This window comes from Bactrocera latifrons, unplaced genomic scaffold, assembly GCF_001853355.1.
Source record: "Bactrocera latifrons isolate USDA-ARS-PBARC rearing strain unplaced genomic scaffold, ASM185335v1 scaffold_1066, whole genome shotgun sequence".
NCBI classification, from domain to species: domain Eukaryota; kingdom Metazoa; phylum Arthropoda; class Insecta; order Diptera; family Tephritidae; genus Bactrocera; species Bactrocera latifrons.
In genome coordinates, this window is record NW_017534482.1 from 4,233 (window position 1) to 20,269 (window position 16,037).

Below are 16,037 nucleotides of genomic sequence, written 5' to 3' on the forward strand. Positions count from 1 at the left end.
ATACTGAGCATCTTTCTCTTTGACACCATGTCTGATATCCCACGTGATCTGTCAAATACTAATGCATGAAAATCCTAACCTCAAAAAAATCACCCGATACTTACGCAAATGAGATAAAAAATTTAAATATTGTAAATGACTTATTGATCTTAAAACAAGTTAAATTTTATATTGATTGGTCATACAAATATTTTATTTTCTATTAAAGCTAACAAACTACATTTATGCCATTTTAAAGTAATGTTATTTTATGTGAAAAGGAAGAAAGTAACGGTAATACCAACATTTTTTTATTTTACGGAAGTTGGATGTTGTCGCATAGTTATAGTATTCTTGATATAGATTTGAATAGAATCTGCATGAATGTTCCCTCAAGTGATTCTAATTTCTTCACAATACCATAAGTTCGAAAGCATTAACATTGAAATTCGTTAAATTAATTTATAAAGAACCATAATAAGTACAATGATAACTTCTGTGTTAAGTTTTTAGTTTTCTAGCTCCGGGTATCACGAGCCTTTAACGGTAAAATAGTTTTGAGGTAAATATCTCAAAAATCATTATAACTTAATTTGCTCAGAACAAAACTTTGACAGTGTTAAAATGTATGTAATCTCATTATAACCACACCCTTTATATAGGTTTATTAAAATCAATTTAAAGTGCGATAACTTACTAAATAAAAACGTCAGAAGCATTTCTAAAATAGGATGAAAGGGATGGACGAAATCGCAATACAACTACGTCTACTTTCCATAAACAAAATTTTATATTTTATAGTATTTATTTAATTCCTCATCATAATAGTACACAATATCGAGTATTTACTCTTTTTTAACAGTATACAAATCGAACACCTGGGAAGTTATCGGAAGGAAACTTTGCGCAAATAGTGTGCAAATTTGTGTTCTTGCGAGTAAAGTGAGTAAAAATCAATCACAGATCAATCTGTGAGTTATCTTATTAATGTAATGATATGACATAATTATTTTGATATTGTTACGTCATTATATCAAAATTGGATAAAATCGGGTAATACTACTTGTAGCCTATTTACCCAATATCAAACTTCCCGTTGGATCTGTACTGTATATAACGGTTAACATGTAAGATACCTTAAGAAAATTTACTGTTTAATTTTATCCCATATATTACACACAACTTTTTTTTATTGCATCAGATTTTTGGTTAATGTCGGTATCTAATAAATTTAAGTTTTGTCAAAAGTTAATGCAATCCTAGTTCATATATAGGGGATTTAGGAATTTCCATCCATTTTGTTTTTCATCGGACTTTAAAGCGTTTATGTCGGTCAATATATCCCACATTTTATTGACATTAAGGGGGGAAATTTTTTTCTTAGTTCCCAAATAGCACAATTTTAAAATCCATTTGATTCTTTCACTTTCTAGTACACAAATTATGAAGTAATTCATATTATGGAGTAAAACCGTACCAAGGGAAGGGCGTTAGATTTCGAGGTTGACATTGTTGTTGATATTAATACTGGTTCCCAGATAGACGAAATTATCTACGATTTCGAAGTTGTGAATGTCAACAGTGACCTGGGAGCCAATTCCCTACGACTGTTTGTTCAATGGCAGGACCGGAAGTCGTGAACTGCTTGAACCATAAGTGAAAGAATCGTTGCTCGTCACTCCCAAGTGAATGGCGTTCAGATTACTTTATTCGCTTGCGTGAACTTCTACATTCCTCCATCTTCAAGCCTCAAGGTACCGAATAAGTAGACCCCAGTATCTATAGTTAATTTTTCACCGAAAATATGAGTCAATGTATGGGACATACAATTGAAATTTAGAGAGAATCCTTTCTTGTCGATAGTAACTTTTTTTCATGAATTGTACTGTATATATTGGCCAATATTTAAGTTATCTCAATGAATATAACAGAACTTGTTTTTGCATAACAGTGTATCTTTGTGCCTAGAATAGATAAAACTGGGCGAAAATTTGACCTAGCCCCATATAACTAATATCAGCATTTTCGAACATCCGGCACGGTAATGATTTTCATGTCGGTCAGAGTTATATATAGTATATGCATATATATAATTGTTCGGATTCCGATCCTCTATTGGACATTTTACCTCTTATTTCCCTGGCTTTGATTCTTGCAAGTTATTTATAATGTTTTGCAGCACCTGAAAATATTTCCCGTTTTTGTGAATAATTACATTACTTACTTATAAAGTAAGTCGTGTTATAACCTCAATAGATATAATTTTGTTTTTGACGAAGCCAAAAACTGGCCTCATCTTAGGAGATCATGCTTTGCGCGATAATCTTGAACAATTTTCAAGCATTATACTAAATTAAAAAACGTGGCATGATGAACTAGCAAACCATACCTCCCACACTGACAAAATCAATCAAATTTATCAAAATATGTCATTTTTATTGGTTATAATAGATACGTTTTCAAAACTCACAGTTTCTGATCCAGACGCAGTTACTAATTCTTGCAATGCTCGAACTGAGAGTGCCTGCTCAATTACGAAAACGCATTGGGATAGATCTGGCGGAATATTTTTATCCGCTATATTTTCCAAAAAACAATGACGATTACCAAATCCTTCGGCTGCTAAACAGACGCGTTCACCAGTTGCGGTACATGAGAGACAAACCATATCTTCCTGAAAATGATACGTGTTTATTAATACAATTATTAATAAATTATAAAAGAAAATAATTGCAAACATTAAGTTAATTATAAGTTATCTGAACCTCCCATTGTATAATAGAAATGAATTGTATGTATCTGAAGTACCCGGTGACCTGTCAAAAAAGAGCCGGTAACCATTTTGTCAATGAAACATCCGACTTTCATTTTTCGCAAGTCAGAAAAACCAAAACGTGTTCTTATTAAATCTCAGGTGTGGGGTTGTATCCACAGCCATCCAAAGAAATACTTAAAGAAGATGAGATCAAGTAAGAGCAACAACGCCGTAAATAAGAATATTACTGCCCGAATCGGTGCTCCCGACGCTACCGCTGCCCTAACTGCTGCCACCACTGCTACTCAAATTGGTGCTACCGAAGCCACCGCCGCCATAACCGCTGTCACCACCGCTGCTCAAACTAGCGCTCCTAACGCCACCACGAATACCACCAGGCCCGATATTTGTCCTGCTCCTGCGTCAGCTGCATCAGAAATCGAACCACTATATGAAAGTGTCACATTATTAGGCCTAGAAGCAGAGCGACTAGAAGAACAACTCCGAATCCTAAAACTACGTCGCGAAATAGCTGAACTTGGGAACCAACATTATCACGAACCATCGAAAAATTATATGAATACCGATGAGCTCGAAGTTGTTGTGCCTAAATTCAGTGGACGTCAATAAGTGGCTCGTACAGTTCGAGGATTATATCGAAGCGAAAAATCTCGGTGAGAGACAGAAGTGCCTGGCCTTACGGCGGTGTATGACTGGAACAGCTAAAGAGTGTACCCTTAATCACGGCCTCGCCGATTATGACAGTTTAAGATCTTTGCTACAAACTATGTTCCAGCGCACCGCCACCAGGMAAGAAATTTACAGACAGTTGCGTGCCCGGCGATTGAAACCGTCCGAAACATGTATCGCTTATGTGGTGACCATGCAGTCCATCGCTTCCAGAATAAGCATAGAAGAAGAAGAACTCGTGGACGTTATCATCGACGGTATTCCCGACAGCAGCAGCAACATTTCTATCCTATATGGTGCTAACTCCATTAAGGAGCTGGTGAGACGCATGGATCGCTACGAGCAGCGGCGAGCAACGCATCCATTACTTAGGTCCCCCGCCCAATTTGCCATGCGTGCCGGGGCCCCGAAGTCTACTGCTCCTACCGCCGAAGAATCAACGCGCTGCTATATTGCTCCCAATTTGGACACTACCAGAGCAGCTGCCCAAAACCAACTAGACCGCCAGCATCATGCTTTACATGCTGACATTAAATGGGGCACCAACATAGCAACTGCCCTAGCAAGAAAAATCGACCAGTTCAAGTAGCCGCTGTGCTGGAAGGAGATGCTGATGATGATGGCCATGTAAAGTTTAAACAATGGGTTTTAGAGAAATGTTTTCTCTTCTTGATTCCGGCAGTCCCATTAGTTTAATGCAACGGTCAAGCGCCCCGCAATGCGCTCAATTATCAATCAATCAATATCTTAAAAATTTCATTGGTGTTGGCCGGCATCGAATATATTCGTTTAGTACAGTGTTGTGTGCAGTAAAATTTAGAGGCAAAATTCGGTACTTACAAATAATGGTGGTTACCAATACGATAACAACATCTCTAATACTCGGTCAAGATTTTCTTAAAATATTCAATATACGTTTCAAACAATTTAATATGAAAAAAAGGAATATATTCCAAACTAATTTGTTATCTAAAACTGAATTAAACAAAGTTGATTTTCTTTCTGATATAAAACACTGTGCTTCTGATTCGATATTAGTTGAGTTGCCTGACGGTGACCGTTGGTGATATTTGTGTAATCGGAAGGGCGGCCGGGGTAGGGTTGGTGAGGAAAGTGTCAACATGTCGAACGCATGCGATGATAACATTTTGAACTTTGGTGTTTGCAACAGTGAATACACCGATGAATATGTCAATGTAGTAAGGGAATTAAATGCGATTGATGTTGGAATCGAACCGGAGGTAGACTTAGGACCCAAGTTAGATAACGTTAAAAGGGACGCAATTACAGCTGTCTTACTTAGCTCTTATATRAAACCTGCAGACATAAATAAGGAACTTAATAAAAAAACAATCCCATATAACTTTCCATTGCCTTTGATAGAAGATTGTATAGAGTACATGTCGGGTAAGAGGTGGTTCACTTTGTTAGACCTARAGGACGGGTTCAACCAATTGACCATGGACGTGAATTTAATTCCATTAACGTCATTTGTCACACCACAAGGACAATTTGAATACCTTCGAATGCCGTTCGGATTAAAGRACGCACCAGCAAATTTCCAGAGATTTGTTTACAATATCTTCCGCGATTTAATAGATGCAAGAGAAATTGTCGTGTATATTGACGATATCCTTATCGCATCTGCCGATTTCGAAAGTCACCTCGTACCGTCGAGAAAGTCTTGAAAAGAATTTATACAAGAGGATTAGAACTTAAACTGAAAAAGTGTAAGTTTGGATACAATGAAATAGAATACTTAGGATACCTCGTTAGTCCATTGGGAATACAACCATCTGATGTTCATGTCCGTGCTATCTCTAATTACCTAATCCCGCAGAACCACAAGGACTTCGCTCGTGCCTTGGACTATTTTCATATTTTCGGTATTTGTACCGTTAAAGCCGGCTAAACCACTTTTAGATCTCTTACGTAAAGAAGCAATATTCAACTTTTCAGAATCGTGTCTAGAAGCTTTTATCGCAGTTAGTAAAAGCCCAAGTGCTAGCAATATATGACCATACGCGGGAAACAGAACTTCATTGTGACGCCAGCCGTCATGGGATCGGGTCTGTCCTACTCCAGAGACAGGATGATAAGAAGCTACATCCCATTGCATACTTTTCAAAAACTAGTACGGGGACAGAGTCAAGATACCATAGCTTCGAGTTGGAAACGCTTTTCATTATCTATGCTCTCAGGAGATTTAGGATTTACTTAGACGGGAGACTGTTCACCATTGTTACAGACTGCATTCCCTTACAATGGCGCGAGCGGAAGCTTAGGAGTAGTTGCGAACTAGTTGCAGCCATCGACCATGACGATTTGGATTTTCAAATCYAAGTTGCCCAGAGTAGGGACGCGAGACCCAAAGAGCTTTTGAACAAATAGAAAAGGGTGAAGTGGTTGGTTACGAACTGATAGACGGGCTGGTTTTCCGCCGCCTAGGTAACGACTCTTCATTATGCGTGCCCGCCGAAATGCAAGACAACGTTATTCGTATGGTGCACGAAAAGATCGGACATTTGGGTGTGGACAAATGTTATAGTCAAATACGTAAACACTATTGGTTTGAACATAYGCGAGATAAAATTGAACGATTTACCCGTAATTGCATCAAGTGCATACTATATTCAGCCCCGGCGCATTCAAATGAACATAACCTGTTGAGCATTCCAAAGAAGCCAATCCTCTTCGATACCCTTCACCTCGACCACTTTGGCCTGCTGCCAGCTATTAGATCGAAGCGCAAACACATATTGGTAACCATTGATGCCTTCACCAAATTCGTAAAACTATACCCAGTCAATTCGACAAGTACGAAAGAGGTTTGCTGTGCCCTAGAAAAATATTTCAGTTACTATAGTCGTCCAAGACGAATTATTACAGATAGAGGGTCGTGTTTTACTTCACTTGATTTCAGTAAATTCCTTTTTAAAAGATACATAAACCATGTAAAAGTCGCAGTAGCATCTCCACAAGTCAATGGTCAAGTAGAACGGGTTAACCGTGTTGTGAAAGCCATGTTAAGTAAATTAACCGACTCGACAGAACACTCTGATTGGCCACTACAACTCTCCCAAGTAGAATACACCATAAACAATACGGTTCATACTACAACTAAATACACACCTGAGTTACTTTTTGGCGTGACCCAGCGGGGCTGCATAGTAGATGGTTTGACTGAATTCTTAGAAGATAAGATACTACAGGATACCCTTAGGGATTTAGAGAAAATACGAGAGAAAAAATAGAAAAGTCCCAAGAATACAGTTTGCAATATTTCTTTAGAAACAGTATGACTGCAAAGAAATATTCAGTCGGGGAATTCGTAGTAACTAGACATGTTGATACTTCGGTCGAGAAAAATAAGAAACTTATCCAGATATACCGCGGCCCCTATGTGATACATAAAGTGTTGCCTAATGATCGGTACGTAATAAGAGACGTTGATAATTGTCAGCTAACTCAACTGCCCTATGACGGAGTGATTGAGGCTATTAAAATTCGGAAATGGCTGTCACCAATTTGTACTGACAACGAATCCCCTCAGTCATTGTCATGTATAGGCCACACTGCTTCTTGTCATTTTGTCCAATTTGTTAATTAAACATCCGACATTCATTTTTCGCAAGTCAGAAAAGCCAAAACGTGTTCTTATTAAATAATAAATAATTATAAAATTAATACTTAAATAAAATAAAAACTTATCAGATAAAATGAACGCTCAAATGTAATATTTGCACTAAATTTTATTGAAGGCGTGATGCTACTTCCCTTAGGGGTACATTGAGTAGATGTTTTCCACATGTCAGAATAAGTTCTCATAAACTGTCTTCTACTTTGTTGGGACAGTTCAATTTGTACTCAACATCTTGCACCGAAAGATTTTCCAATGACAAAGAAGAATTCTGTATAATCGTTTTTCTTTATTATTGGCTATGACGAAATTCTTGCCGTTTTCCCTCTGAATGATAGAAAGGAAGAAATTGATGTTGTCATTTAATCATGATGAAGTGAGGCGATCGTTGTATTTGCTACTCTTGTTCGTTTTCGTGTAGGGATATTCTACGCAGTCCTTCTCCTCGCTGTTTGCGAAGTTTTCTGCTAATCAATGTGTCTCCAAATAATTAAACTCAGAGCGTGGTTGAATCCCAGTTGTATCATCAAACCTCAACTTTTTTCTTATAAAATTTTGGGGAAACATCTTTTTTATGTAAGCAACGACGAAAACTGAGTCTACGCTAGAATCAAATAGGCATTATTTGATATTGGGACATTGAGGAGGTAACTGTTTAATGAATAGCCACGCTGTCATACTCATGTATAAATAAGTTATAATATTATATCATAGTTATATTATTATATCAAGTTGTAGCTGGTTGGCTGTAAGTGAATAACCAAGTAAATCTCTACGATCTTTAGAGTTATTGGAGTAAATATTGCAGGACTTTGCTTTGCTGTAAATTTTGTACCCCAATTACTCCAAGAGTTAAGGCAATCCGAGTATTGGATTCATTGTTCAAATCTAAATCTCATACACTGATAAATTTATTTAGACAAGAAAATATTCTTGAAATTTGTCCTTAATATTTTCCATACATTTCTCAAACCGGAAAAACGCATCATTTCCATCAGGTGACCTCAGCTGTGTGAATTATTATTATTGTGTTTATTAATTATGTATACGAGTATGCCGATACAAGGATTCGAGTTGACAACGATATAATTGGATGTAATCTTATCCTCTCATATACACTTATTCTTCTTAATAATTGGTCTTTGTTCGTCGAAAGTTTTCAAGGATTTCGAAGTTGCTTACATAGCAAGGAACTCCTACAATGACTGTTCTCAACATATGGTAAAAAGCAACGAATGCATGACAAATAAAAAACGCGCGATAAACAAGAAGGTAATTGTCGCTGACAATAACAAAATTGATGTTGAATGTACTAGCGATGTGCAACTCTCTCTAGCTATTAAACATAAGAATGTTAACGCAACTATCAAAAATGCAGAGTACGTTCCTAGTTGTGCGAATTTAATTTCGGTGACTCAAATGGCAGACAATGGGAAAGAACTCCACTTTAAAAACAATTGGTACAAAATATTAAGCGAGGACAAACAACTAATTGGAACTGCGAGCAAAATAAATGGTCTTTATCGTCTGAACTGTGTACAACGAGATAATGCAGCGATGGGCGTCGCAAGCTATAACTTATGGCATAGGCGCTTAGGTCATGTCTGTCGCGAAAGTGTCACAGCCAGCCAAAATGCTTCGGAAGGTGTTAAAATCACAACCAGTGGTATAACGACAAATGTGTGGTTTGCATAAAATGCAAGCAGACCAGAGCGTCACACAGTGAAAAAGAGCAGCGTGCTGAGCAACCTTTGGAAATAATACAATAAATAGTGATGTAATGGGTCCATTAAATGTTAACTCCTTTTCTGGTGCGCGCTATTTGTTAACGTTTGTGGATGACTATTCCAGGAAAGTTTTTGTTATCTCAATTAAGTCAAAAGCAGCTGTCTTCGAAGAATTTGTAAAATTCAAAGCAATGGTGGAGAATCAATGTTCGAAATATATAAAAGTTCTCCGAACGGACAATGGTCGTGAATATATAAATGAAGTGTTCAACAAATATCTTTCGAAATATGGCATTATCCATCAGAAAAATCAGATTCATGCTGCTAGACGCAAATTTGAAGGACAAATTTTGGGCTGAGGCTGCTGTAACTGCGGAATATCTACTGAATCGTACACCATGCAGAGGTAACAGTCTGAGTGCGGAAGAGTTGTGGTCAGGAAAAAGACCAAACTTGAAACACCTTAAAGTCCTTGGTTGTAAGGCAAATGGTCCAAAGAAAAACGCAGTAAGTTAAAACCCAAATCTCGAGAATGTATGCTCGTAGGCTACAGTACAGAATCAGAGGCATACAGGTTGTATGTAATGTTATTGTTAGCTGTGAAATAATTTTTTATTGAAAATCAAATTAATCAAAATCCTTCAGCTACAGATCAGATCAGATACGGTTAATTTATGATTACCAGAGTCAACTTCCAACAGAAGATGTAACTTCAGGTAACAATCGTTCGCATACAGAAGAGAATCATGAATCAACAATAGAGCGAGAAGAAATAACAGATTTGGACCATGAAGGAGTCCGCCGCTCTCTGCGTAACTGAATATGTATCATCAGATCAGACACTTTGGAGGAAGCCATGGCAAGCGAACAACATAGACTTTGGTATTCTGCAATGTGTGAAGAAATCGAATCACATGATATCAACGACACTTGGGAACTATCAGCCCTGCCTATGGGAAAGAAAGCCATTCCGCCAAAATGGGTTTTCAAAAGAAAGGTAAATGCAGACGGAGATCCAGTGCGTCATAAAGCCAGGCTTGTGGTGAAAGGATTCAACCAGAAGCAGCACATCGATTATGACGAGACATTCGCACCAGTTGTGCGATATACATCAATTGGGGTTTTGCTTGCTTTTGGGGTGAAATATAATCTTACTGTTTATCAAATGGATGCTGTAAGTGCTTTTTTACATGGCGACCTTAAAGAAGAGATTCAGATGACTCAGCCGAGTGGCTTTGATGATGGATCCGGTCGCGTCTGCAAGCTGCGAAAATTGTTATATGGTTTGAAGCAATCTAGTCGTGTCTGCATAAAGCTCAATTCCACGCTAGTTAGTTTCGGCTTGCAGCACAGCAACGTCGACCAATGCGTGTATTTTCTTGTCGCTGACAAAAAATGCTATTCGTCGCTGTTTGGATGATGTCATCCTATTCGCCAATGATACAAAGCTGCTGAAAAAACTAAAAAATAAGCTCTCTGAAACTTTCAAAATGAAAGATCTAGGTGCAGCATCATCGGTTTTGGGTATGCGTATAGCTCAAAATCTCAAAGAAGGTACTCTGAAGATCGACCAATCTTCCTACATTGCCGATGTAATTCGACGCTTCGGCATGGAGGAATGCAATCCTGTAAGCACACCCCTCGACGTTAATCAAAGGCTGTCCGCGGAGATGTGCCCAACTAATGATGACGAAAAAAGGGAAATGGCTACTGTTCCCTATAAGCAAGCTATTGTATGTCTGCTGTTTGCCGCTCAGGTCACGCGCCCTGCTATATGCTTTGCTGTCAACTTGTGAAGCCGATACAGCACGAACCCAGGAAAGGCATATTGGACTGCAGTAAAGCGTGTCATGCGCTAACTCAAGGGAACTATCGACAAGGGCTTAGTGTATAAGAGTAGTCCTGATGAAATCGTTGGTTTTTGCGACGCTGACTGGGCAAATGATGTAAGTGATCGCCGCTCAACAACTGGCTATATTTTATCCTTTCAGAATGCTGCCATTTCGTGGACTACCAAAAGGCAACATACTGTAGCCTTATCATCTACTGATAACTCAACAACTGGCTATATTTTATCCTTTCAGAATGCTGCCATTTCGTGGACTACCAAAAGGCAACATACTGTAGCTTTATCATCTACTGAAGCCGAGTTAATGCCAATGGTGGCTTCTACACAAGAATCAATCAGGCTTAAGCGATTTGAAACGGAGTTGATGCCCAAAGCTTCGAAATCTATAACCTTATTCTGCGATAACAAGAGCGCATACATACACATAGCTGAAAATAATTCATACTCAAATAGAACGAAGCATATAGACATCAAAAATTCATCAAAGAAAAGGTTGAAGATGGCCAAATTAAGTTATACCATATTGGCACCGATAAAATGATAGCCGATATTTTTACGAAAGCATTATCTGTGACAAAAACAAAACAATTGTCAAATAAATTAGGCTTAAAGTAATTTAGTCTCATCTCATTATTAGTAAAATATTTTCTCTTACTCATAACTGAATATGTAGTATTGTTGGTTCAAATTCATTTCTTGTTGTACAACGAACTATAATTTCTATATACATTTTGTAATGAACCTAAATATTCAATTTAGGGAAAGTGTTGAGAAGAAAATTGTACATTTATAATCTTACGAAACACCCTGTATATTATTAGACTTACAAATGTCATTATGAATAGGAGCTAAGTTCATTATTTAATAAACTTCCGTCTTCTGGTTTTTACTGCCAAGTCAACACGCGTTTTACTCTCCTAACACTTTTAAATGGTGCGAGATGTAATTATGGTTAAAACTTGTGGTAATAAATGCCGTATCATCACCATAAGTTGCTACTTCTAAATCATTGTTGATCGACAGGTCAGCTGTAAATATTGTATATAACAAGGGACCCAAAACGTTCTATAGCGGAACTCTAGCATCAATGAATACAACTCAGCAAATGCTAATTTTTCTTGGACATAGTATTTACATTTACTTAAAAATTACTATGTATTTTCAATAGCCTTGTTTCTTCTAGTAGGCCACTTTAAATATTTGGTTGTCTTCCACAGATTAAGCTCAGGATTGTTTAGGTGGTGATCTAGATTCCATTCTTTCTGCTGTGCCATGATCTTTTATTTCAAGTTCAAGTTCACAGTTATCACAGTTTAAGTCAAAGCTTAATGTGAAGTTGGTGTTGCGATATACCTTTATACACAAAAAATCTATCAGGTCTGAGCTTTTTAAAGGATCACTAGGCCAGTTGTGGATTTTCTGGTAGAAACAGTTTAATAGTTAAACATTGTTTTATATTTAAATAACTATTTACTTTTGGCAAAAGAGGGTGGGTAAAAAATGTAAACGAAATTAATTAATATTAATATGCCTTAGATCACGCCAATATTTCTGATTTCCATCCAAACCATGGACCATCTAAATTAAACTTTTTCTCATCACTGAAGATCATTTTTTTAAACTCATTTTCCTAAAACTTAGATTTTCCGAAAAATGCAAGACGGACTTTCTTATGCCGAGGTAAATGTTTTGAAACCCGAACTTTTGCACCATATTACAAGTGAAACGCCTTTCAGCAAATCTGTTGTACCCTTTGCCTAGTTATTGGCAATTTCAATTGTGCCTTTATCTACCCGCAACCCAAAGTTTTAGTCGCAGCTAAGGCTCGGATATGGTGCTTAGTCGTGCACTTACTTTTGGAATCGCACCCTTCCCATTATTTTGGGCGTAGTTTTGCGTCTTTTTTTAATTAATTAATAACAAAATAAATTCAATAGAATTAAAAAATCAAAATGTTATTAACCAAATCAATTCTTACGGAGAGATCTTACCCAAAATGAACAATATTGCACAAAACTTTCTATTGAATGCGTGACTTTGTTTACTTTGAAACCATAACGGGACCACAGATTAAAAGCAGATAAAAAGTAAATGCATACATACATACATGTAAAAGCAGCACAAAGCCTAAGTGAGAAAGCGTGCATAGTCAAAGAAATAAGAAGGAAATAAGAAATAACTGTAACATCAATAACAACTAGGCTGTTCACTGTACTGTGGTTGTCGGGTTATGTGGTTATTAGATTAAAAATAACCTCTAGGCTCCATGAACATCCTATATTGTATGGTTATTTGTTTATTTTTACACAAACAGCTGTTCATTGTTTACAGTTTAAGTTCAATTAAATTCCTACTTATAAAATGCCTAAACAAAGTTTAAAAACCAACATAATTGAATTTAAAATAAGTTCTGCTATTCAGGAAATGGACTTTATTGAAGGTATGTGCTTATTAAATAATCCGAATTTGAAGGGTCCAAGAAATTCTTTGTATAGAATTTGCAGATATATTGCGCCCTGAACAGTGCCAGAATGCAATTGTAAACAAAAACAGCTGTTAATGGCAGAATTTCCAATAAGATAATCTAAATGGAAATGCCATTCGCTTAGTTTTATTTATTTTTTGTGCTGCCATTTAGTAAAACTCCAACGACTTTCTAACACTGGAAATAAGCAAACAACCACATAATCTGTAAACAAGGGCCTAGGTTTTTCAAAGTTGATTATTTTTCATACCGCAATTTGTTGTTGTATACTTAATTACATAACCCGATAGCCACCTTATCGTGAACAGCCTAAATGTTTGCACAAATATCAATTTTACAATATATCGATATGCATATGTACATTCAATTTGAATAGCGGGGGCTTGTTTATTTACTAAATTTACATTATCTACTTTTCTGAATTTAATTTAAGCGGTTTTTGCCAATTACTGACAGACGGGTGGTTAGCATTTATAAATTCATATTGTTTTTATGTATGTATATATCTATATGATGTTTTGCTAAAATGCGACTCAGAAATTAGCATTATACCAATGTTTTTCGATGTAGGGAACAAATTTATTTCATTATTGTGATTGGAAAGCCCATTAGCATTTCATGTGGTTATACGAATATCTAAGTACTATACATAGTTTATTTACAAGAAGCATTATCATATTATGTAAATTACTTATTTGTTTAACTTCCTTTTCTAAAAAATTTTCTATTCTGGACAATGCATCATCTTGACTATTATGATTTTCTGTGGCCGAACTCTTTACGGAAACAGCGTTCCCAATATAGCGTTCCCAATATATTTTAAATTGTAAATATGCGCATTACTCTTATCTGGCTTAAGATCAATGAAAAATTATTTAGTACAAATAGTTCCTTAGTAATGCGACTTTTTATGTTATTAACACCTCGAACATCATGTCTAAAATCAGCTTTAATTGTTTTCAGTTTCAAAGTACGATGAAGATTTTTGATTACAACACGAAAAGCACTGTCTTGTTTTGGTAAAAAAATATGAAACTTAGTATGTAAGTATTATAGTTTCTCTTCATTTCATTTATTCTCTATACTCAACAACCGACTTAAACATGACTTTTACATTACCATTTCGCTATGATTTGTAAGTAAACTCTTTATCATTAATTTTAGCTATAAGGCAGTTTTATAGACCAATAAGCTAACAGACCACCTATGTCTATATGTATGTATGTATATTAGTATTGGTTTTCGATTTTTAAAATATTCATTTTTGCTGCAACTTATTAGTAAGTGTTTTTACCGATTAAACCGTGTAAGCTTTACGTGTTTTTTTGTCTTCTGAGTTTTTTGATTTGTAAAAAAAGGAAAAACTTATCTATGTCTGCTCTCAACGGGATTATGATATGAGTAGTAAAACTAAGACCGCCGAAGCGAAAGTAAGAGAGGAATGGCACGCTGGGAGTTCATCTAAACTTATTTACAAATTCGTTAAAAATAATAGCCATTTTGGTACAAGAAAAATAGTATAGCCCTTAAAGGTAAAGATCAAGTTAGCATTAAAGATATGTTTTCAGTGCTTATATATTTTTTTTAGAAAAGACTTTAAATTTTACTTTTAAGTTTACTAGAAGAAATTAACATAATTTTTGGCATATGAGAATGGGCGAAAAACTGAAAAAAAGCTGTACGTGAAAAAGTAACAGTCTAGGTTACTTTCATTGTTGTTTCTTATAGAAACGAAAACACATATTATATATGTAAAATATCAATAACAAAAACCAGCAGCTCAATTATTTTAATGCATGAATTAATTGAGAATAAATCCCACCCCCCCCCGCGCAAAAAAAAGTTCCTATTAATAATATAAACAATTTAGTACCTGGATTAACTACATTGTATATATATAATATGACCCGTGCACCAGTGTGTTAAAACAGTATTAGCTAGAGATAGGTTAATCAAGAATATGAGCATCGGTTAGCACTGAATTAAATTAAATTCGAAAATAATAATATTAACAAAACACAAAATTAAAATTTTATGCTGGATTATGTTTAACATAATAGGTTTTTATACAGAAAGTTTTTAGGAATATTTCCTCATTGTTTTTAATTTCTCGCATTCTTACCGTTCGCAGAAATGAAACATCATCCTGCTCGGAACCTCCTTCGGCTTCAGCCATTGTGGTGCTCGGTCAAAATTACTATTCACCATGAAATGGAGTGCACTTTTCAATAATGAGGTTATTGATGCTAGCCTCTAATGTTTTTTTGAGGAAATCTCAGAATGCTTGTGAAGTTAAGCGTAGAGGCGTTATTTCGAAATTGAAAGCTGTAAAAAATATTAAATGCTATATTAGAAACCTTTTTATCTGAAAATTGTATAAACGTGTTGCACATAAAAAACTTTCGCAATTTGTCCCCTCATAAAATAAAAAATATAAAAAACATGTAATGATCAGTTTAGTTCCTATTTTGATCATATTACGTAGATGAACAAAAATTTTTTGGTGGGCATATTCCTGTTCTATCGCTCAACTTGTGAAAAGACTTGTTCATATAAATTTAGAGTATGTATGTAGATATTATATGATATGATATATATAGTTACCAGATATTAATTTTATGGGATGATGAATTTATACACCAATATCGGACTTCCGTGGCATCTATGCTTAATTAAGCTAATTTGACAATAATACAATTATGATTGTTTTCTTTTCTATACGTGGCTTTATTTCGCATTGTTTCTTGTGTACATAAACCGTTGTAAATAAAGAGATAAAAATTCTTCACCTAATGGTTGTTTGAAACATCAAAAATATATAAATATCTTCACCTTAAATGCAAAAATCAAATATCATCAAATTAAGATTTAATGTATGTATATGTCTCAAACAATTCTAAAGCTATATAAAT

The 16,037-nt window shown here is 35.7% G+C and overlaps 1 protein-coding gene across 1 annotated transcript in view; it reads right to left on the reverse strand.

The window, feature by feature from the left end:
* Window positions 1–16,037, reverse strand: part of LOC108970359 (ryanodine receptor-like) — a 34,360-nt gene that overhangs the window by 3,661 nt on the left and 14,662 nt on the right. The window contains exons 2-3 of the mRNA XM_018935694.1: window positions 15,248–15,450; window positions 2,450–2,653 (exon numbers count right to left, since the gene is read on the reverse strand). Of these exons, the coding sequence (XP_018791239.1) occupies window positions 2,450–2,653; window positions 15,248–15,301 (258 nt within the window). The 5' untranslated portion in view covers window positions 15,302–15,450. The remainder of the gene's footprint in view (window positions 1–2,449; window positions 2,654–15,247; window positions 15,451–16,037) is intronic.